The 24490-nt window shown below is 42.6% G+C and overlaps 1 protein-coding gene across 1 annotated transcript; it reads right to left on the bottom strand.

Annotated features, from left to right (window-relative positions):
* Positions 1-7197: 7197 nt before the first annotated feature.
* Positions 7198-13880, bottom strand: mycn (MYCN proto-oncogene, bHLH transcription factor). The gene is made up of 3 exons (XM_037750038.1): positions 13727-13880; positions 11893-12544; positions 7198-9254 (listed from the first exon to the last, which is right to left on the bottom strand). Exons 2-3 carry the CDS (start codon positions 12515-12517, stop codon positions 8476-8478), a joined length of 1404 nt encoding a protein of 467 aa, XP_037605966.1. The 5' UTR covers positions 12518-12544; positions 13727-13880; the 3' UTR covers positions 7198-8475.
* Positions 13881-24490: the final 10610 nt, after the last annotated feature.

Here is a 24490-nt window from a genome sequence, read left to right as displayed (position 1 = left end):
GAAGGCATTTTATTTTATATTATTATGTGGATGGGAACTGTTTTTCAGTCTTCTGACTCAGTACCGCCACAGTACTTATCCATAGTCAGTGTATTACCTACAGTAGATGATGGTAATACACCGACTATGGATAAGTACCTCATACAACCCCACTTCAAAAACACCCAAACTATCCCTTTAAATGAAACGACCAAAAAGCTTAATTTTCTAAATTACTTTTAAATGTTTAAGGGCCTCATCATGTCATTTGTAATGATCTAGCACTGTTGCATACATAATTGCTTTGTTAGGATTAATATTATCCATCCTCTTGCTGTGTACAATATGACAAAAATCAGAGTTTTAATGGGTTTACCTCCTTTAGCCGACATTCTCCCACCAGTCACTGTCACCCCTCCTAGCAGTCGTAAAGGTCAAGCGTCAGACTCGTCCAAGCTCTCCGATGATCAAACACAGCACTGATTCAGCCCCAAATGACCATTAAATCAACCGTCGCATCACAAGGGAGCGTGGAAATCGTCAACATCCCACAGATACACACACACACCATAACACATTTTCTACTTTCCACCCCCTTTCTAATCTTTAAAGGAAACTTTTGCCGACGTATTGGCTGATAGAATAGAAGAAGGGACCTTTTGTGGTGGGGAAGTTTTGAAAAATGAAGCAGCCGAACGTGGCCCCACTCAAACACAAACTCATTGATTAGTAGCGTAAACCACCGGGGAGTCTGGAGGGTCTGTGTAGGCCTGAGGTGACACCAGCTCTCCACAATTAGCCCTCAATCAATATGTCTCTCATTGAGTTTTACCTCGGCGCAGGACAGCCTCCCAGCCCGGCCATCCATTCAGCCTTGTGTCTGAAGGTGCTCGCAGAGGATGGTTTAGTTTAGTCTCATTTGGTGTTTATTGGACCAGAAAACCATTTGTTATCTGTTTCCTCTGGAGGAGCAGTCATGAATCAATCTCAGTACAAATGTACAAACACAGAAGCGCCCCGGTGATTACTCCAAATAAACACAAGTACACACACGCACAAATGCATAAATACACAAAGGGACGCGTGGGTGTGCACTTGCATACACACAAACTGGCACAAAACCCACTCTTGTCCACACACACACACTTGCTTTAAAAGAGTAGCGATCACTTTAACATCGAGGATATGTGTTTCTGTGACATATGGCCACTGCAGTAATGAGCTCCGCTGCAAGTGTGAATCCCAATATTTATAGTAGCCAAGCTTGTTTATACTGATTACAATAAATGCTTTATCTTCTAGCCCACCCATGTGCAACAGTATATCAATATAACAATGTACAGCAGTGATGAAATGCTGATGATAGCACCCATGGAATTTAGTTGCAGCAGGCTGAAATTAGCATGTGGCTGGGAGGTTACAGGTTCAGTTCGGGTGACGACTCATTTTTCCTTCCCTGTCAAAGTAAAAGTGGCAACATATGCTGATGGATTTTGTTTTATTTGCTCAGGTTTTTCTCTGGGGGTTTCTGCCTCCGCTCCAATAATGGAATATAGTGGAGTTTGGTTTGTGTGATCCAGGATTTCTATTCTGCAGAACATGATGTCAACATAGGGCTGGACAAAATCTTCTATCGTGATCAATGGGCAACCTCCGGGTCTGAAAAGTGAAGCCAATGCAGAAGTGTCTTAAACTTGCATTCTATCTAGTATCCAGCAGGGGGCGACTCCTCTGGTTGCATAAAGAAGTCTGATTGTATAGAAGTCTATGAGAAAATGACCCTACTTCTCCCTTGATTTATTACCTCAGTAAACTTTGTAAACATGAGTTTATGGTCTCAATCGCTAGTTTCAAGTCTTCTTCAATACAGCATGATGTTCATTTAGTAAATTATGAACCCATTTAGAGTCAAATAGACCATAAAGCAGGGTATGATTTAGGGCGTGGCTACCTTGTGGTTGACAGGTCGCTACGGTCTGGGAGTTGTCCGTGTTTTCGTAATAGAACTTTAACCCTTTCACAGTGTGTTTTCAGTTTGTCAAAGTTAATTCTGTTCATTAAAGTTAATTATAACCTTTTTGGTCGCCTAAAATGCTTTTTTCAACGTTAGCTCCACCCTCTCGTGTCACTTCTGGTTGCACAAAAAAGATGGCGACGGCCAAAAACACCGAAGTTGAGCTTCAGAACAGCAGTCCACAAACCAATGGTTGACGTCCACTTCTTATATGATCCTGATACAGGTCATCTCACATCTCAATAACAGTATATAACACAATATAGCATGTTTTCTGGTGATTTGGTAATCAAATAGACCATATAAAATAACGACAGAACGTAAAGCATCGTCCAAATGATGTAAATATTGCAGTAACGCACTTCAGCCGCTGTTTTTTTTGACAGTGCGATAGATACCATATAGAAAAATACATACGATAGACATTTTTAAATTGTTTAGATGATATATATCATCATAGCCCCCAACCTTATGTCAAAAGTTTTCTTTTTTTAGTAGAAAGTAGTTTCAATGAAAATGGTGCACAGGTGCCCTGTGGCTAATGTTGTAGGGATTTAAGGCACTGACCATGAAACTCATAAAAATACTTAATAGTATTTATGGGGAGTTTGGCTGCACCGACCCTGAATCCCTTCTTCCCTTGGGCATTTCATTTAGATGTTATGAAGTCTATATTTTGTGGTTTGTGCACTTTGTACCTGTGTTTTATCCTCTTGTCTCTCTCTTCTGTAAAGCCTTTTGTAACTACTGTTTTGAGAAGTGCTTTATAAATGACTCACTGACAGCTGAGTGTCTCTAAACACAAGGTGTGTAACGTGGTGATTGAGGCAGCTGTTGATATTCAAACATTAGAAACTAATAACCTAACATATTGCCATGGAGCGCGGCAGCTTGACGGCGAGTCGGGGCTGGTCTCGGACATGCTTGTGGCTTTAACTGTTGGATGTCATGTTGCGTAGGAGCTCAGGCGCTGACGGGCACATTGCGAGGACACTTGGCACAGCAGGCTAAATTGCCAGAAGCTTGCCTCAAAACAAAAGCTTCAAAGAAAACATGTAACTTACATAAGAGGACAGCGCTTATGTGATCAATGCCCGCGCAACAATGGCATTCAAAATCAATATGGACGGAGGATGTGCCAGGACGAAAGGATGAATGGAGAGAGTGAAAAGATGTCATCACAGATATATTATATCAGTGTGTGTTTCAAGGTAAACTTTACTGGGTGAATTTGTTTTAATAATTAGTGCTTCACGGAGGCTGCTCCTCTTCTTTCTTCCCATTGTTCCCATTCTCTCTCGTCCCGTCCCCTATCTTAATCATTGCCTTTTTTTTTTTTTTTATATCTCTCCTTCTTTTTCTCCCTCGCTTTTTCTTTCTCTTTCTAGGTGCTGTGTTGTGCAGCCAAGGCCGTTTCTTCCTCAGAACACGCTCTTGAAAGGCTATTCATGGATTCTTCAATGAAACCCTATTACATTTGTGTGTGTGTGTGTGTGTGAGAGAGGGAAAGAGAGACGAAGAAATAAAGAGAGGGAAAGGTATTCCGGGGGCCGGGCTACAGTACCATCTGTATGCAAATCTCCTCAGACTTTGGTAAACTTTGATCAAACACTCTGGCCTCCTTTTCTCTCCCTTCCCTCCCTCTCCTCCCTCCCTCTCCTGCCTCCCTGTCCACTATGTGCTCTGCAATTACTGTAGCTCCACAGCTCTTTGTCAGGGCTGCGTATTACTCCACTAGGGCAACGGGTTCCCTCGAGGAACTGCCCCTCGTCCCCCTACCAACACACACACAAACATCCACTTTTTCTACCCCAATACCCCCCCCCCCCCTGATACCCTCCTTGTATCCTCTACCTACCACAACCCCGACACGCACCATTTCTAAGCACCTGCGACCGCGCTGGACCCCACAACAGATGGTGACACCCCCCTCACACACATAAACACACACTCCCCTCATAGATATAGCAGGGCTCTTGGCAATTGGAGCCCACTAGTGTGGCACATGGGTGACGGGCATGCCTTTGTGCAGAGGTTGGGCACACACACACACACTTGTGTATCGACACACAGCTGCCATTGTTTCCTCCATATGGGAAGGTTAACATGTTGAATACAGATCCGGTGTCCGACAGGACAATAGGAAATGTTGTGACAAGAAGGGGTGGGGAAAAAATCTATTCACTTATGTATCGCTTTTTCTTATGATTTTGAAATAGATTTTTTTAATGCCAGAATCAATATATTTGCTTCATTTGAGTCTATGGGGAGGTAGAAGGAAGTTACCGCTTTTATTGTTGTGGTCTGAGTAACGTGACGTCATATCTGTTCCGTATCCGTCAACCAAAACAAACAGTAGCCGACCAGCCATAGTGAGCAGAAACCGCCAGATACGACAGAGTATAAAACGGCGGAGGGTCGGCGTGGATACGACCTGCACCCTCGCATGTTAAATCCAAAGTGGTAAACACTACACATACAGTAAAGTATGGAAACACTTTGGGGTTCACACATTGGCAGGAAAAGCAGAGATAGACATCATGGCTAAAGATGCATGCTAACTCGGTCATGGACTGGAAACGTTATTGTATTGTGGTAACATGCAGTCAAACCAGCCGTCACTCTCATCACCGTTGTCAAATCAGCTGACGCTACGACTGTAGAGCACCCATATACTGACATTTATGTTAAATACATTCAAACGGCCCCGATGGAGCTGACCATGAATGTATAAAGAGAACGCAGCTAATGAGGAGAGAGGTAGCAACAGACTTGGTGAAGTTAGTGGAAGTATACACGTGTGACTACGTCCGGTTTTCAAAATAAGGTGTTAACAAATGGAACTGTATATTCAAAATACATATATGGATGTAAGATTGATTGGATTATATTCACCAGAAGTATAAAACATTGCATGTCCCTTATAAATTAAAAAGAAAACACCACTAATTTATGAGGGAAATGTCTTTATTCTTTGATTTTTGGGTTGCTGGAAAAGTTTTTTAATTAATAATGCCTGACAATGACTGATATATTTGACTTCAGGACATCTCTGACTACATACATGCTAAAAATCAAACATTTGAACTGTATTAATTTAGATATTTTCCCTAGAAGTGTATGATTCAACTTTTTCCTGTGATCTAGTGTAAAAAAAGTTAACAAAAATCGCGATAAATTGTAATATCAAATCATAACACTTGTAGAAATCACAACACTTAAAAATCCCAATACATATCGATTCGGCACCCAAGTATCGTGATAGTATTGAATCTGGGGATAGGTGTATCGTCCCAGCCTTAGTGACAAGTATTGTCAACTAATGCCGGGGATTGATGAAGATCTCAAAACAAGATGACAAGACGCCCATGAAAACATGCCATATTATCTGTTGTGTAGCTTTAATGTCCATCCATCAGTGGGGTATAAGCCCATTAGTGTGTGTGTGTGTGTCTGGGCGGGCAGCTCCAGCCAGGCGGTCGGTGGGCAGAGGGATAATGGGTATTAATCAGGGAAAAGCCACAGCCATATGTCTGTTTAACGCAGGAGATGGCTATTCCCTGAACCTCTAAAACAATTAGCCTCATTGCACAGAGTAGATAGCTTAACTGTGGTGGAAGCGTGTGAGTGTGTGTTGAGGGGGGAGTTTGAAGAGGAAGGCAGCGTGTGTGAGCACAGCTGAGAGGTGTACGGTTTTCTGTTTGTTTAACACAGGGGAGTGTGGGGGCGGGAAATGTGGCACTGGACACTGTTACGAAGTGCGAGCAGTACTGTACACGTGTTCGATTTCTTCTTAAATGTCACAGTTAATCTGAAGCAAACTGGCTGCAATATGTTGCTTTTATTTCATTTTTTCTCCCTGGGATGTTATTGTCCGTGAACTTGTTTTCATCCTATAACCAAGCAGGATAAGCCATTAGGCAGATGGTAAGGGGAAGTCCCACGAGAGGACACACAAAGACACTAGATCCTGTCCCACACACACACACACACATATACATGCACAGTAAGTGCGCACAAAGACACCAGACCCACCAGACTCCTGTTATGTAATCCACCAGTTCCACTCCCCCACCGAGAGACTCAGTCTCGGGCTGTCTCAGCTCTAAAACAAAGTCATCAGTCTTCATATAGCGCTGTCTCTCGCATAGTGAACATACCTCTGGATGGTTTGGGTCCTGCTCCTGTGGATGAATGGGGTCTTAAGCAGTTAAATGGCACTGAAATAGTAAAGATTGGAGTGTTTGATTCTACTGTAAAGCGTCCTCTAAGTAATATATATCGTTTTAGCTGAAGAAGACGAAACCCTGTCGTATGGTGCTTTCTTAGGTAAAAAAAGGATTAATCAAAGTCATCAACAATGTGTGTTTTTATGTCCTGTTAATTCCCTTCTCGGCAAGTCTCTTTCTCCTTCCCTCTGTGAACACACTGTCGCGCTGAATGGCTACTCAGACCGTGGCAACAGATTTCTCTTTCAGCCATCTCCAGAGAACGCCTGGCCAGACTCCTGAGTGGCACATATTTGGGCTAAGGCCCGGCACTGGAGGCACAGAGGAAAGGAGGAAAGAGGGGAGGAAGAGGAGGAGGTAAGGGAGGAGGAGGAGGAGGCCAGAGCCATGTGGCTGATGTTGGTAAACAGTATCCAGCCTTGTCCTGGCACCGTGGCAGGCAGCGCACAACGCCGCAGATATCAGGCGCCCGGGCCACACACAGACCGGGACAAAAGGTAGACACACATACAGACATTTGCATTCATACGCACACACACACACACACACACACACGCACACATGCAGCAGGCAGAAATACACAGACTACTAACAGACAAATAAAAGACTCACTCTCGGTGTCTGCCACTCAGCAGCTGCTCCAGTTTCCATGGCAACAGCCTGAACAATGTGGTAGGAAGGGCTGTGTCGGTGAGAGAGGGAAACAGAGAGAGTGTGTGCTCCGGTGCACTTGAAGTGTGTGTGCGTAGGTGTGTGTGTGTGGGTGGGTGTGAGAGGCTACAGAGGGGGAGGCAGCCGCAGGGTGCTGAGACAGAAGACACTCTTTATTTCTTTGTCAGGATGAGTCTTTGAGAGCGGCAAAACAAATACGGAAATGTAGAGGCAAATAGAAAAATAAACAGATATGAAAGGGCGAAGGGTTCAAAGGTGACGCTCACAGTTTCAACAATAAAAAAACATCCACAAAGGCGAAGATGAGGATTTCATGATGTCTATTTATTTTTCAAAATGAGGTATTTCAAAGTGCTATGAGTTGCAGCACTAAATGTACATTTTAAAAGTGAAAAAAACAAACATCTTATATCCGTTTACCCAGTTCTATGCACCCGATAGTTACAAATATAAACAAAAGAGGAGTAAAGAAAAAAAGGCCAGGTACATGAGGATAAAACACATTTGCTGTACAAAAGAATTATTTGAGATAGAAGAAAAAAAAAAAGAGATAAAGTGATATCTACCGAGAACTCATTTTCATACGAAAATATAAGTATCAAATTTAGTATGTATCAGGTTCACACTAAAAGCATAAAGGTGTGTAGAATTAGTAATATGATACAATACAAAGAAAAAAGAGAAGAAAACAATATATTGTTATATTACAAAGTTTCATGACTCTCAAAAATCGAGGCCTTACAGTACTTTTTAAAGGTATATAAACTTCCAGTCTAGTTATTGGCAGCTTCCTGACATGTATATATAAAAAAACAAGGACAAAATGTATTACAAAACAAGGCAGATCTGAGTTTATTTTTGTCTGTACACTATTGTTATATACAAAAGTGTCGGCTAGCAAGGTGCACAGTTATACATCCACTGACTTGGTTTGAGCACCAGTGTGAGAGAGGAGTGAGAGAAGAAAGAGAACCTGTAGTGGCATTGCTTGTGTGACCCTCAGTCGTCATATATATAGTCTCTTCAGTTTTGTTGCAGTGGTGAAGGCAAAGTAAGTGTGCACTGCGTCTTGTACGTGAACTCTCCAAGCAAAGTGCCCTCTTACACCCATCCCTGTGGGAATCACCTGATTCCAGGCTGGTGTCACAGTGAGTACAAAAAAAATACAAATGATATAAAAAACCAGAGGAAGGGAAGACAAAACAAGGTGTGTCCTCTCTTCTTCCTCATTCTTTTCTCTTTTTTTATCTTTCCTCAATGTGACTGGATTGAAAAAGTAAACCCTAAACATTCTTAACGTCAACAAATGTGCAAAAAAAGTGGCGGCAGTGAAAGTCCGAGCATCCCCCCGGGCGACCCCTGTCCCTTTTCCTCCAGGTGTGTGTGTCTGGAGATAAACGTCCTCTGAGATGTTTGTGTGTGTGCGCGACAGATATGCAGGCCTATGTGTTTGTGCTTAGCTGTATAGGCCTATGTGTGTGTGCATCTAGTTGTGTTTCAGACTGAGGTGGAGGTGGAGTTGTGGGTAGTGGGGGTCATCCAGGGTGTATGTGAGTGTTTCCGTGTTGTAGTGGTTGTCTGTTAGCGAGTCCTAGCCTGCTCCAGCCTGCGCATCAGCTGCTGCCGGCGGGCTTGGAGCCTGTCCTTCTCCTGCTGCAGCCTCGTCTCCTCCGTCTCCAGCGAGCTCACGTACTCTGTGGCCTTCTTCAGGATCAGCACCTTGGCCGCCTTCTCGTTGTGCGCCAGCTCCGGCACGTGGTCGCGCAGCGTCAGGAAGCTGGAGCGCAGGTCGTTGCGGCGCTGGCGCTCCAGGATGTTGTGGTTGCGCCGACGCTCGCTGTCCTCCGAGTCGGAGCTGCCGCGCGGGCTGCTGTCCCCGCTGGCGCTGCGCTTGCTGCGCGGCCCCGACGTGCTGGTGACCGAGCTGCAGGACGTGGAGGACGACGAGGAGGACGACGAGATGGTTCTGGTGGGAGGTCGGGGGGCGTCTGATGTCCTCTGCTTCTTTGGCGGCGGGGCGGGGTCGTCGTCCGAAGCGTACGGCGAGGGCGCTGCGTAGTTGTGTTGCTGCTGGTGGACCGAGCTCCTCTTCAGGATCAGCTCCTGAGGAGCTCTGCTGACGAACCGGCTCACCACGCCGGACCCTCTCGCCTCTTGGCTCTTGGGATGCACAGATATAGTAACCGTACCCGTCGCCATTGGTGACGCCTTGCTGATTGTGGATCGCCTCTTCTCTACCGTCACCACATCAATCTCTTCCTCCTCTTCCTCGTCATCATCATCCTCCTCCTCGTCTTCTTCTTCTTCTTCTTCTTCTTCGTCTTCTTCGTCGTCGTCGTCTTCTTCGTCATCTTCCTCTTCTGGGAAAAGAAAAAAGAGAATGTGAGTGACTTAATCGCTCCGACACACCAAGCATTCCCACTATGTCATCTATGTGCCAGCAGGTGACAGGTATGAATGTGAGAGTGTGTGTGTGGGAGTTTTTGCTCAACGCTGTTTGCTTAAGCAGAAGCCTCTTAATGCTTAGTGTCAGTCACTGCTCCACTAATCTACTCTGCAGGCGTTGACACGTTCAGTCTCAGCGCCGCCGAGCAGACAGGCTGGATCTCTGCCTTTCATTCTCTATCCCTCCTTCAAAAACTTCTCCTAATCTTCTCCGGTTAGACCGTAGACAGTTTCAGTCTATCAGTGCAGCCTCGGTGAGCCATTAAGAACTTCACCTTAACTTTGACCTCTGATGAGGTAAAAAAAAAAGAAATCTTATTCCAGCTGAGCTTTTCGGTTTTTAATACCTGTGCTGGGAATGGAGCTGAGAGCAGCTGAGGCTTATCACGAACCGGCGCCTTTTGAAGATGAGAGGAAGTGGGCAATGGCGAGGCAGAGAGTGTGAGGCCCGGTTAAAAATGCCTTTTGTGATAATGGCTCTCATTATCAGCTCAGGAGCATCTGAAGAGTGTGGCATTTTACAGCTTTACAGTAACCCACTTCAGACACCGCTGCACCGGGATGCTGTCTCAACACACTCACTGAACACACACACACACCCAATCTGGCACCAGCATCAAAACAAAGCCGGGCACAGCTGGGTGGATGAGGGGGCGTGGCTGGCTTTGCCACATGTGAAGCTGGGATTTTTTGTTGTTTGGTGTTTCACTCAGAATGGAACAGCTCATTTTATTGGAGCTGAAGAGAGTATAAATAGGAGGAGTACAACAACATTTCTGCCTGGGGGGGATAAAATAGCCACTTCTCTCACAGCCATTGTCTCACAGCTGTACAACTGAATACTGGCCTAACTACATTGTGCCCTGTCTAAAGTCTGTGTGTCTTTGATGAGAAGGTAATGTGGATATAATTTGCAATGTGCAATACTCTTGGCACTTTATTCTTTTTATCTCGTTCTTGTATTTATTGTTTTTTTTATTGTGAATATTGTTATTCTTGTACTTTTATTGATCTTGCACCTCCCCATATGCCACCTATACTGTGTTCCCTCTGTCATTGATGATTGTGCAGTATGAATGTGTATATGTCTCGGTGGACTGCAGAAACTGAATTGCCGTTCGGGGATAAATAAAGCTATCTGTATCTGTATCTGTATCTAATAACGCTTGCTTCACACACAAAGAGGAACGCGTCTCGACGCTGCGAGCGGCGGAAGCGCATTGGAGCGGTTACTGCGTGCAGGGCGGCGAGGCGGCAGGCGATCGGATCACCGCCCTTTAAGCCTCCGAGCTGGAGCGGCGCCAGGGAGACAGCTGTCGAGATGGAGCGCTCGTTCAAAGCTGTCACCCCCCTAAAAAAAAAAGGAAGAAGAAAAAAAAGAAACAGCCAGGGCCCTCCTCCGCTCCGGCCTCTTTTCTTCGCGGTGGAGGAGGTGTTTGGCAAAGGCTGGCTGGGTCTACCCTTCTGTGCCAAGCTGGAGGCCTTTGTACTGCTGTTTCACAGCGAAAACACGCTGATAAGGGCTCGTGAGTGTTTGTTTAGGGAGCTCGTAGGCGGTAATAGATGGGAGATGAAGTCTTAGGGCGATTAAACACACACACAGCACTCATTTCCCATCTAAACACTTCCGACTTCATACCTCAAAAGAATCAGGTCAATCTATATTCCTGTTTTGTTGTGGTTGTCTTCATCCTCCTTTGTGCTATTATAGTGTGACTCCTGTTCTTCTTCTTCTTGGGGCTAATTTTAGTCATCATGCTGAACTCAAGGCAGTACAGTCTGTCCAAAAAACAAGTGCCAATTTCTCACCCACTGTGTGCGCAAATTGTCCCCTAATCCATGCGTAATGAAAGCCTTTACCAGACACTTTATCAGCTCATCACATTATTGAACACCTTTTCATCTTCTACCTCCTACAGCCGGCTGCAGTCAGTCAGTCAGGCAGTGAGTGAGTGAGTGAGTGAGTGTGTGTGTGGTGTCTTTTTGTTTGGGCTCGGATGCCAACTGAGTTCAGGAAGGCACACAATTCCCCATTTTACTGCCATCTGCCGGATGAAGAGCCTGCTGATTACATAAACCTCGTTCACTGTGTCACTACTCCAGTGTGTGTGTGTGTGTGTGTGTGTGTGTGTGCGTGGAATGTAACGAGATAATCCGATTCAGGGCCAGTCATATGAACAAGCTCCAGCCACTCCAACAATAACAATAATAATGATGATAATGATAATATTAATGACAACAACAACAATAAAAAAGGCTAATAAACATAATAGTATTCATAATATTGTGATATTTTGGTGTGTTTTTTTCTTGGCACCATAATTTCATATATAAAAAGGAAACAAAAGCTTTCTTTTTTTATTATTATTATTATTATTGTTATTTCTTTTCCTGGTTTTGCTTTGGTTTTGAATGTTGAGGTTGTTTTCACTAGTGTACTTGATGCTCAGCTTACTTAAAAGTTGGTTTATAGACTGTTGTAATGTACAAACTGGATTGCATATATGAAAAAGGGGGGAAAATAAAGTATATATAAAAAAAAAAGATTCTTACCGGAGTCACTGGGAGCGCTCCCGTGGGTTGTGGGTGTGTTTACAGTCTCGGTTGAGTCCCTGCTGCTGTTCTTCTTGTTGTTCACCGGGAAAGGGAAGACTACCGTGGGGTCCACGCACTCTGACGCCGAGCTGCAGCTCACAACCTCCGGCAGCTTTACGCACACGCTCCTGCTGGTGGTGGCTCCAGTAGAAATGGAAATCGCCTTGCCGAGTTTCTCCGTCACCACCCTCTCCAGCTTCTCCCTGGCGGAGAAGCCGCTCCACATACAGTCCTGGATGATGATGTTGTCCGGGTTAGTATCCAAAGCGGAGCCGCCGAACAGGTCTCCATCGTCGGACGCCCCCCAGATATCGTCCTCCGGCAGCAGCAGCAGCTCCGAAGCCCAGTCCAGCGGGTCTCCCAGGCCGAAGCCCAGAAGAGGAGGCTCTGCTGCCGGCTCTCCAGGTAGCGCGGCTCGGCTCGGAGAGAGAGGCGGAGTGGGCAACAACTCGAATTTCTTCCAGATGTCCTCTCCTGGTGGCGCAGAGTCGGGACCACAGAAGTAGAAGTCGTCCTCATCCGGGTAGAAACACGGTTGTAAGGAGTCAAACTCCAAATCGGAGTTTTTTACAATCGTGGGCATTTTTTTTATCCAACAGGCGAAAAAAACCTGGAAAGGAAACAGAAAAAGACACTTTAGTGTCCAAACTGAAAGAGCGTCTCTCCTTCATTCCCACTCTTCACTCTCTAATATCCTCCTGAGACCCAGCCCATTGACTTGTGTCCCCTATAGTGGACATTTTGTCCACATACATCCCCTTTTACTCTTTTGAGCTACTCTTGAACATCCTGGGCATCATTGGGACAATCCCAATGTTATGGTCTCCTGTTTACCATACTATACTATATTGCATGCTTGAGGCAAATTGTATTTCTACTTGGGAAACCTCAATGATCACTGATACATGTCAGTGATACATGTATGCATTATGGGTGTTACATTAACATGGAATTTACCCATTTTCTGTAAATATAATTTATAGTTTGTGTTACCATGATCCCAAATTATATATTTTTTTTTAGTTTTTCAATCAAGTTGAATGTATTTTTTGGTTTAATATGCACTCTACAGCCATAATCTGTTCATTTTTTTGTATCATTTTAACATTAAAATGGTCCACTACAGAGCTTACATGCTGTAAAATAAAAAAAATAAAAATTAAATTGAAAAAGAAGTCTAAATTGTAAGATTTTCTTTAAACCCTAAATATTAAGGAAATCACACAAAAAAATGAAATTGGAAGACACTTTTTTCCCTCGGTTCCCAAGAGGATATATCACACCTGAAAACTCCACTCTGCTGCAGAGAGAGAGAGAGAGCATGAGTCAAAAGCCCACACACAGACACACAGACAGTCTGCTCCACTAAATTCCACACTGTGGGGTTTTTATTCTCACAGGAGAATGTTTCAAGTTTCAAGTTGATTTGTCATATGCATTTAAAAGTACAGTGTACAGTGAAATGCAATGAAATGCATTTTAACCCTGTCTCTCTCTGTCTCTCTCTCAGCCCTTAAAATGTATAAATAAATAGTACAGTCGATAAATACTACAATAAATAAAGACAATACCGTGCGTAAAATGTGCGTAAAATGTGACGCATTGGCACACTCCTCGCCAAACATGCCAGAAAAAAATTTCATTAAAGCACCAAAAAAAAATGTTTACATAAAAAAAAAAACACATGGAATGACAACAACCACATCTAACAGAGACTCAGCTGATGTGTGTGAAAAATGTGAAAATGAAATAATGTCAATATTGAAACCAGCTGGAATGAGAAGATGCTCACCTTGTCCAGACTTGGGATGATAAATGTGCGCACCGATTTTTCCTCGTATATCTCGCAGTCAGTAATACAGACACCAGATTTGGAGCAGGCATCTACTTACAGGGAGCACAGACAGTCCTCTGACACACATTGTGGCTGGCTGCAGAGTGTTATACACTCAGTTCTGCAGAGAGAGAAGCTGACTCCTCCCTCTCTGGCTGGGTGGGAGGGTGGTACAGTCGGGCTTTGGGTTTGAAGCTGGCTGGCTGGCTGGCTGGCTGGGAGCGTTTCTTTCAAGGTGAATCGAGAAAAAACAGCCTAAACATTGAGAGCAAGAATGAAAGCAAAAAGAGTGAAAGAAAGACAATATATAATATTGACAGCCTCAGGTTGAACTGTCTTTCTCTCTCTCCCCTCCATCCTCCATCTCTCCACTGGGGATGTCAGACCCATGCAGGATCAGCTATAGTGGATGTAAACCCAGGGGCTGTTAGTGATTGGAAGTCTTGCTCAGGTTGCTCAAGGGCACTGCAGCAGGATGGATGCTGCTGCTGCTGACCTGAGGTCTTCAACCGTCCAAGTGAAGGGCAGTGTTTTCAAACACACACACATGACCCTAGAATATATTTATTTATTTATTACATATTGATTAAGTCAATTTGTTTCTTAATGGCAGTATTATAAAAGCGAATTTTTATATATATTTTTGACCCAACAACATATTTATTTATTTTTTACACATTGATTAAAAACTATTTGTTTCTTAATGGCAGTATTTTAAAGCGAATTTATATATATATATATTTTTGTTTAACAAAACATCAAAATATTGTAAATTCTAGTAGTAAAATAATGTTTTTTTATATATGAAATATATCATTATACATCACTTCTTATGAGCACACCCTTGTGTGTGATTGATTTCCAATGCTGTGTAGCGATGTATTCCTCCACTACATGACCCTCAAATATATTTATTTATTTATTACACATTGATTCAAAACAATTTTCTTAGTGGCAGTATTTCAAAAGTGAATTTATATATATATTTTTTAACAAAACATTTAACAAAACATCAACATATTGTAAATTCTAGTGGTAAAATAATGATTTTTGATATATGAAATATATCATTATACATAAGCATCACTTCTTATGAGCACACCCTTGTGTATGATTGATTTCAAATGCTGTGTAGAGATGTATTCCTCCACTCCTGCCCCTCTCTTTGCTCTCCTGTAGAGCTCTACATATCATTTTCTCTTTTGTCTCTTTGGTCACCAGCAGCATCTCTTGGATGAAAGGAGGCTCAGTGCGCCCTCACACGGACACTGTGAGAACAGCAGCACTACATAACGCGCACCATCACCCAAACACAGCGAGCCAGACAGACAAAGACATACTAAAAAAAAAAACAAACACACACAGTCGATTTCTTTCCAAAAAAATGAAAGAAAAAAAAAATGCCCCCTCCTTGGAAAAAATAACAAACTCCCCCCTCGGGCTGTGAGGAGCAACATTTCCTCACACTATAGGAACTGGAGGTCCGGGGACTTTTCAGCTGTCTCCTGGAGAAGACAGGATGCGAGAGAGGAGAGCATGTGTTACGTAACCGCGAGCGGTCGGTGGTTTGAAGCCTGGAGTCATTCCCATTCCCTTTTCTAATGACAGCTTAGGAGGAATGGTGCATCTGTAATTATGCAGCACAGGCAGCACAGGCGTTGACACACACACACACACACACACACACACACACACACGGTCCTTGATATTGACTTATTCAGGGAAAACGTTTACAGAACGGATTCCAGTTGAAGGCCAGCTGTGAGCAGGAAGAATGACAGCTTCCAGTATGTTTCAGCCAGACAATAGAAGATGAGAAAACCAGCATTTGAAAAAAAATAATAATAAAAATAAAAATAAAAATAAATAAATAAAATATAGACATATAATAATAATAATAATAATAATAATAATAATAATAATAGCAACATTCATAATAATAATAATAATAAATATAATAAACTTGATTTGCTTGTAAATTATTGAATACTTAAAGGGACTGTTTGTAACTTTCAGAAATGCTTGTTAATAGCGACACCTGTGGCCGTTAAGTCAACGAAAGTCAGCGTCGGGCTCGCGCTTGCTCGCTCTACATAGACATGAACGAGCATCGCACAAAACAGTGAAGCGACACACGTCAGCTAAAACCACAATATCACTCTATATTTCAGCTGCTTGGCAGTAATGTTAGCTGACCAGACGAAGGTCTCTCCATGAATCAATGCTGATCCTAGTGTTGGCTTTTCCTGCCTCAGCCTCCGGGGCTGAAGCAGGAAAAGAAACGTTATCGTCTCCAACCGCGGTGGGAGGGAGAGACCGGCACCAGGTCAGAGACGGAAACGTTTCTCGCTGCAGAGCCCCGTCACTTCACAAGACACGGGAAACCTCTGTTTGTCTGGAGGAGCTGCAGCAGTTATTTCTGCACAAACGTCCACTGAAAATTCACTAGATATTCTCAGAGCTAAACTAACTCTTCTGCAGTGTGGAGTGAGCGCGCATGAACGTGAGGTGGAGAGAGAACGCGCACGTTGTGTGAGTGAAGGCAAGCAGGCAGAGGAGCGGTCTGAACAGCATAGCCACACGCGAGCGCGCATATGCGAGCGCGCAGAAGCGAGCGCGCATGGGAAACCGACCCGGTAGATTTATACGTGTAAAAAGTTACAAACAGTCCCTTTAATACTTAATATATAACATATTGTAATTCAAGTGTTTCTGCACCTCCTCATGGCTCTGTTTTCAGGCTTTAAAAAATCTAGCCCGTGACGGAAGACTTTGACCAATCACAGGTCATTTCAGAGAGAGAGAGAGCGTTCCTATTGGCTGTTCATTCAACGGAGGCAGCTGTCAATCACTCGCGAACTCCAATCAAACAGCCAAACTAGGCTGTAGAATGAGAAGGTTTGCTCCGGCTGGTGGGCGGTGCTTGGTATTTCCTCAACTTGATCTCAACATGGCGTCCGGGTCACAAACTTTCTCATTTTACAGCTAAAAAGTACACTACAAGATGTTTCTGAAAACATTTGAAGTGAGAAGTAGACATTACAGTCGGAGTTTGTGAGTGATTGACAGCTGAGAGACGGCAGCTGGACGGCAGACTCCAGATCAGCTCTGATTGGTTGTTTTCCTCCGGTCTGTGAAATCTTGCAGATGTCATTAGGAGCACCGGAGGCACATGAGAGGCACATGATTTCTTTCAGATCACCAATCTCATGCACTACTGTCAGGATAAAGTGACCATTTTATAGAAATAACTTCTTTTTTTTTAATCATATTTGCTCCAATTATAACCACTGCAGCTTCAACTGATATCACAGTAGATCCAAGATTTATACATTTAGTGACATTACCATTCAATACCAGAAACACACTTTTCAGCATGTAGAAATATTGTGATTTCTTTCCCCTTGGTTGGGGGTTGAGTCAAAACAACCTCAGCCAGTGAATAGTGAGAATCTGCAGCTGTTTAGTCCACAGCGTAGGAAAAGCAGGGAGTTTCCTGGGACTGGCTACTCAGCTCCCAGGAACTGGGGAGATGGTTTGGGAGTCAAAAACTCCCCACAGGCTCTTGTCCGTCCGCTCTGTTACTTTTTCTCAAACTGCTGCTCAGCTCTGACCCTCTAGTAACAGCAGCAGCAGCAGCAGCTTCCTCTGCTGTGAAACAGGGCAGAGAGTGGGAGTGAGAACAGAAGGGGAAAGTTGTTTTTGCAGATAGGCTGAGGACAGGAAGCTGTATACGGCTGCTTGTTTTCTGCGCACCAGCAGAGCAAACACTTATTAATAAATATTAGAATATTGGCTTCATGCTGTTGTCTCGGCTCCGAGGGAAAAGGGTTGAGTGCACACCCACTGATTTACTCTGAAATTGCCCAGATGTTGATATGATTGTTATGTCTGGTTATTGCTGATTTGTATTCGTATCGTAAACCTCTTCCCACATAAAAGAAAAACAAATGCACACTCTCTCTTCTCTCTAGTTGTCTACAACTTATTATATTCATTGAATTATTGCTGAATATGTGGCTAATTACACTCATAAAAGCGCCCACTGCTCACCTTGGATGATAAAGTCCATATGAAAATAGACAGACGTAGAGGAAAAGGCAGACTTTGCTTGTTGTTTTTATGACATGCCAGTCCCCCCCCCACCACCACCCCTGGACCGGCACATGGATGGTTAAGCAATTAGGCCAGTTTTGATAAAAGATTCATAAGTCACCCCAGTGGATAGTGCAAACACAAGCATATTATTGTGAGTAAAACCTGCTGCAGTGACATCAGGACTGGCTGTGTTAGGTTAGAGAGCACGCACATCATCAATATTTGAAGTGTGTCTGTCTGAGTGTGTGTGGTGGCTGTACGTGCGTAGGCTCTTATTGGTGTCATAGTTTTGTTTTCAGTGTAAACATTGAGGTATACAGCTGGTGTGTACAGTCATCACATCACCTCAACTCACCCGTGAAATAACAAATAATCAGTGAGCGATAGAAACAGATTACAATACCAAATAGACTCGTCTGAAGCTGGTCTGTGCTTCATCTGGACAACTTGTGTTCAGCTCGGTTACATTGCATATATGTTATATTGCTCTCACATGGATGTAGCCCAAAGTCATAAATGTTGTTAAATGGACAATTTTATGCTTTGCATATAAACATAAACTTATGTATATTGTCTCACTGGATTGTGGCCACGTTTATAAGGATTTCACACACTCTGTATTTTATATTCCCTCAGTTGCCAGTTTATTATAACGGCCCTGCAATAAATCCTGCCTTCTGTTGGTGAAACTGTTTTTGGAGAGGTGTTGATTTGTATACGGCTGCAGTTTGTGGTGCTGTTGAACTGTATTGCACAGGTGTTTCTATTATTATGTCCATCCCATTTATATCCGTGAGGGTAGGGTAAATAGTAGGGCTGGGCAATATATCGATATTATATCAATATCGTGATGTGATTAGATATGGTCTTAGATTTAGGATATCGTAATATGGCATGAATGTTGTCTTTTCCTGGTTTTAAAGGTTGCATTACAGTAAAGTGATGTGTTTCTCTGAACTTACCAGACTGTTCTGTTATTTGCCTTTACCCACTTAGTAATTATATCCACATTACAGATGATTATTTATCAAAATGATGCGTAAATATTTTGTAAAAGCACCAATGGTCAACCCTACAATGTCGCTGCAATATCAATATCTAGGTATTTGTTCAAAAATATCGTGGTATTTGATTTTTCTCCATATTAAACCATCCCTAATATCCTTTATCCTTTGTTGACATTTGACCCATATAACAGGCACTCTTCTCCAGAGCAACTAGAATGAGTGAGACAGCCGAACTTATTAAAATTGTTTGATTTATGCAAGTAAAAAAATGCATTGGTGTGGACATACAAGTAGCCGCCCACATGGGTTTATTAAAAACCGAAACAATAAACGTTGCAGTGGTGAGACATTTGTCACACAATGTACCAATGTACTAAAAATGAATCATGTGTTTTCATGTAATCAAAAACCTTGTTTTTGTCTTCTTCTCATTGGGTAATAGCTTGCTCATCATTCTTGTATTTCAACATGTATTTTCAAGTGTCTGAATAATCCAGGTCTGTTTAGAACAAGCACAGTCCAACCTTTAACAACACATCAGATATAAAAGCTTTATGTGTGAATTCAGCAGCTATATGGTCCATATAGGACCCTGCTCAAGACAACACAAGCTTGTTAACCCGCTAACAGCTCCCTACAGCAGCTCGGTCTGTGGAAAGCATTAAGTCTCCTCTTCTTTAATCATGTCAGGTCAGATTCCACAGTGGCATCTTCTCCTCAAACAAACCAACTCCAACAAGAGGCCATGTTTGTCCATGATCCACATCATTACATTTCAGCTCCAGCGAAACCCTCCACCCCCCCCCAACACAGTGGAGCCTACACATCCCCCCTTCACCTTCGCCTCACCCCGAACTAAACCAGGCGTTAACTCTATCCCTAAAGCCACTTAACAGCAATCAAACATCAGCTTTACATCATGGATCAACGCTTTCTTTTTGCGTCTTGTAATGCCCTTTATGCTTTTTTTTTTTTTTTAAATATGTAGATGATGTTTTATTTCATTGATATTGTCACGTGTGTTTTGCTTGTCACTAGGAAAGTTATCAATCAATCATTCAATCAATCAATCAATCAATCAATCACTCACTCAATCAATCAAACTTTATTCATGCAGCACCTTTCGAACAAAGCAAATGTATTTCAAAGTGCTTTACAAGCGATTGACAAAACTTAGGATGTTAAAAGTAGTAAAATGTTATAAAATAGAATAAAATAATTCATAATAATCAACAGTTAGTCAAAGTAGTAAAATCTTAATAAAATAAAATATAATAAAATAATTAATAATAATCAATAGGCAGTCAAAGTAGTAACATTTTAATAAAATATAAAAAATTAACAATGATTAATAGATACTCAAAGTAATAAAATGTTAATAAAATAAAAAGAATAAAATAATTCTTAATAATCAACAGTTACTTAAAGTAGTAAAATGTTAATAAAATATAACAGAGTAAAATATATATACAATTATAATAGAATAAGTATAAATAATAAAACCGCACAAATTATAAAACACTACATAAAAGCCAGATAGATAAATAGATGGGTTTTTAATTTATGTTTAAAAATATCAATATTTTCATCCAGTGGCTTGGAGCATAATGGCTGAAAGCAGCATCACTAAAACCTTTTGTTCTGCTTTGTGTAACAGCTAAAAGAGAAAAACCGGAGGAGCTGAAGGGCCTTCCTGGTTCATCAACCAAAAGCAGAACACTATTACTAGATAAATGTAATAAAAAGTATTTTTAAAGAACATTTACAGTTATCTATGATTGGCACTGATAGTGATTCTCTCGAGGAATACCCCCATATCAGTGGAAGAAAATGGATGGAGGTAGGACGCATGGGTGTTGTATTTCATTTTCTGATGATTCAGTGTCTTCCTAGAATTGCTCAAGGGTGCTCGTCTAAAAGTGGAAAGATAATTTCAGCTTTGCGCCCCACACATATAGAATCAGACTGTACATGGCCCCTCAGAGGATGATTCAGGTAAAAAGAAGCTCTGTATTTGTAGTTTGCTGCCAGAGGTGACTTCATCCGGATTTTGCAAGAGACTTGGCCTTCCAGAGAAAAGCAGGAGCGAGTTGCAACAAATCCCTGAGGAATTTGTGTGAGATCTAACAGTAATAGCAATTCCTCAGTGAACAACCCTAACAAAACATTTTCTCAAGTTATTTTGAATATAAACCAATATGACAACTATGCTCGGGGAAAAAAATGGTGTCTCTTTTTCCCATGTCTATTTTGGGGGATATTTTCCCATCAAGTCTATTTTGGGAAGAATAAACTTGTCGAGGAAGTATTTTGGCCCTTTTTGATATTGGATTTCAAGGATGCCAGAAGTGTGAAGAAGCGGCTGCTATCTTGTTAGATCTTGCCTCCAAACGGCGTCTAAGCACCTACAGGTCTACCTGTACAATTAAACTGGCACTTCAGGTGATTCATGGAGTACATAAACAGCACTTTTTCCACTTGAGTAATGCGTCTGTATGTTTTTGCCAGGATCTTTGGAGCAATCCATTCCACCCAGGTTAATCCTTCCTGTGTCGCATTAGCAGACGTTGAGAATGGATATAAAGGCACACTCCTCATGGGAAATATGTCTGTAATATATTACAGTAATGTCCCATTTGGCACAAAAGCTGGATATATTTCATCAGTTAGAATGGGACATACTGTCAGCTGTATCATATCTCGGTCATTGAGTTTGCCGTTAAGGAAGTACCGGACACATTAACTGGAAGAAATGCAGTTACCTACCAGTAGACCAGGTGAAGAATGCATTGAGGTTTCACGCCGGTGGTAACCAGGCATCCTGTCTGTGTGGGAGTTTCAGATGGAAAGCGATATGCACGTTTTCTCATCCTTTTGCTGACGTCAGGGTATAGATTAGAAACAGATAATTATGAGAGCGGACGAAACATGTATTTCTCACAATAAAGCAGTCCTTTCTGTGTCCCATATTTCTGTTTATTTATTCATTGGATTGATCAGTCGCAGCTTTCACCAGTTCCCATTGGAGCGTAAAATGGGAGGTAATTGTGCATCACTGTTGTTGCACGGATCACATTACCAGTTATAGATCAAGGCACGACCGTGAATCAATGAGCTTGGCCCTGAAGGTGAACATCATTAGGAGCCTCGACGATCAACTGGAAATCAATATCGGTGATGGATTATCAGCACGGGCACCGGCAACACGATCCGGCCGGTTTGATCGGCCCGTCTCTCGATGAAAGAGAAAGCTCCTCACTTATAGACGCTGTATCACAATGAAATGTGCACCCACAGACCCTATTTCAAAAAACATCTCCTGACTCGCCCTGAGAGAAACGTTTGGCCCGACTGTTTAAAGTGTCGTGCATAAATTCTGTTTTGCCTTGACAGTTTTACAGGCCTATTGTTGCTCTTTGTAAAAAAAAAAGATGGAGGCTTTGGGGAGTTTGTAGGCTCGTGAATCAGGGGAAGGAAGCCTGATTGAACTGATGCTGATGTGGGGGTCAGTCACACAGACAGGAGAGCCACAGCCCGTTAAATTAACTCTGCTCTAATTAGCAAAAACATACTTAAATGATCAACACTATCTTGCTATCTATTTGTCTATCTGTGACTAGTTATTGAACTATGTAGCTATCTATCATCCTCCATTGGATGATTTGAATAATAATTGACTAATACCCAGTGATTTTGGAATAGTATCTTTTCTTGAAATGCACATCCCTCATATTGCACAGCCCTAGTCCCCATTGTTCTCATTTTGTGCATATCAAAGAAGTACTAGACTTTCCATGCTCTGAGCGTCGGGAGTATTTCAACACAGTCTCTGTGAACATGTTAACGGATGTTGTGTTGAAAGGACTGTGCAGGTGACCTCACCTGACTGGTTGTGCAGCTGTGTGTTAGCTTTGATAGAAGGAGAGATAGCAGATAATGCGTTTCGTATAATCATAACATTACCGGCACGATGGAGAGAGAGAGAGTCGATGTGGGTTTGAGGGGAAGAAAAGTAGCGAGATAGCGTTCCGCTAAGTGACCTGTTTATTGTGATGAACACCGATGGAGACGAAGATACCCAAAGTCTTTGTTTGAGTTTGTGTTTTCACCCCACACAGACTCATGAGAACCAATGCGACTACTGTATGTTCCTAAACACCAGACACATGTAAGAACAGGTATTTAATCTGTTCACTGACTTTATGTTCACGTACACGTAACCCCCCAGAGGAGAGCAGAAAGAAGCCCTTGGCCCTTTTGAACCCTGCAAAGCCCTCCTGGAGGTCAATGAGCTCTTTTTAGCATTCCCCTCCTCCTTCCTCTCCCCGTCTTTATCTCCCTGCATTTGTTTTGATCCTCAGGGGTCATTAGCCAGATTACATGTTTGTCCGCTCACAAAGGGAGATGGTTAATATGTTTCAACGCATCCATTTGTCAGCTCTCTTGTCTCTGGCTGCACGGTGTGTGTGAAAGGGGAGCTCAGCGTCTCAACTGGCATTTCAAGACTTACAAGCATTTCAACACCTCCGGCAGGAGAGGCCTTCAGTTTGTGTGTGTGTGTGTGTGTGTGTGTGTGTGTGTGTGTGCATGTGTATGTGCATGTATGTGTGTGTCTAGATGCATTCCTCCTCGAGGGTTGGGTTCCCACCAGGTCGATATATCACCCCTGACATCATCAATGTGCAGTTTGGAGGAGAAAGAAAATGGAACGTTTCACTTCCTGCAAACATGCTCCGTCCTGTCAGCCCGCTGCAGTCAGATTAGCATGAGTTACGTGAATTAGGAAGCGGTCAAAGAGAGAAGAGAAGAGAAGTTCATTCAATCCAACAGGAGTACTTATTTGCCTTCGAGGCGAGAAGAAGGGAAACCGAGGCCATAAATTTGAGCTGAATGTTTGTGTTGACAGGAAGTGGTGTTGTTGGCACCGTTTTAATGGTATCATGCTGAACCCTGGCCTAAACAGGAAGTCAGTGGTCAGGAAAGATGGCTGTCCCAACAGCGTTTAGCTATCAGTGGGCAAAGGATCCATTTGTCTCTGCGATGAGTGATTCTTTCCTCCTGCGCTGCTGGACCCTCCTGTGGTATTCACAGCTCCAGGTTCCGCTCATAATTTTACCTCACGATGTGTCACGTCTGTTGACACTACATGCGTGACCTACATTTCTTTGTGCATTGTGTGTTTGTGTGTGTGTGTGTGGACACAGAGTGTATATGGATGTGAGAAGGTACAGCTGTATTGTAGTAGTACTGCTAGTATTAGAAACTAGCAATAGTGATATCAGCAGTAACAGAAGAGTAGTACTGTAGTTTTTGCAGTCGCAGTGTAAAGATAGATTAGGAGAAGGTATTGATTACATTAGATTCAACTTGTCATTGGACACAAAATACTAAGTACATATAGACACATAAAGTGATAGAAGGGATGTAACTATATATATATATATATAATCTACAGTACAAGTGATTGCAGCCATGATATGTCAGTAGTGTAAACATGATACAGTATATACAGTATGTACAAAACACATTGTATGTGCAGTATATGCACGGTGAAATTGAAGCTGTTATGCATAGTTGAATATGGCCGGAATTAAATACAGATAACGGGAAGAGTAGA

The sequence above is a fragment of the Sebastes umbrosus genome, chromosome 18 (assembly GCF_015220745.1).
Source record: "Sebastes umbrosus isolate fSebUmb1 chromosome 18, fSebUmb1.pri, whole genome shotgun sequence".
In the NCBI taxonomy this organism is placed as follows: domain Eukaryota; kingdom Metazoa; phylum Chordata; class Actinopteri; order Perciformes; family Sebastidae; genus Sebastes; species Sebastes umbrosus.
The sequence above is the reverse complement of the archived record's forward strand: the minus strand, read 5'-3'. Positions and strand labels throughout refer to the sequence as shown.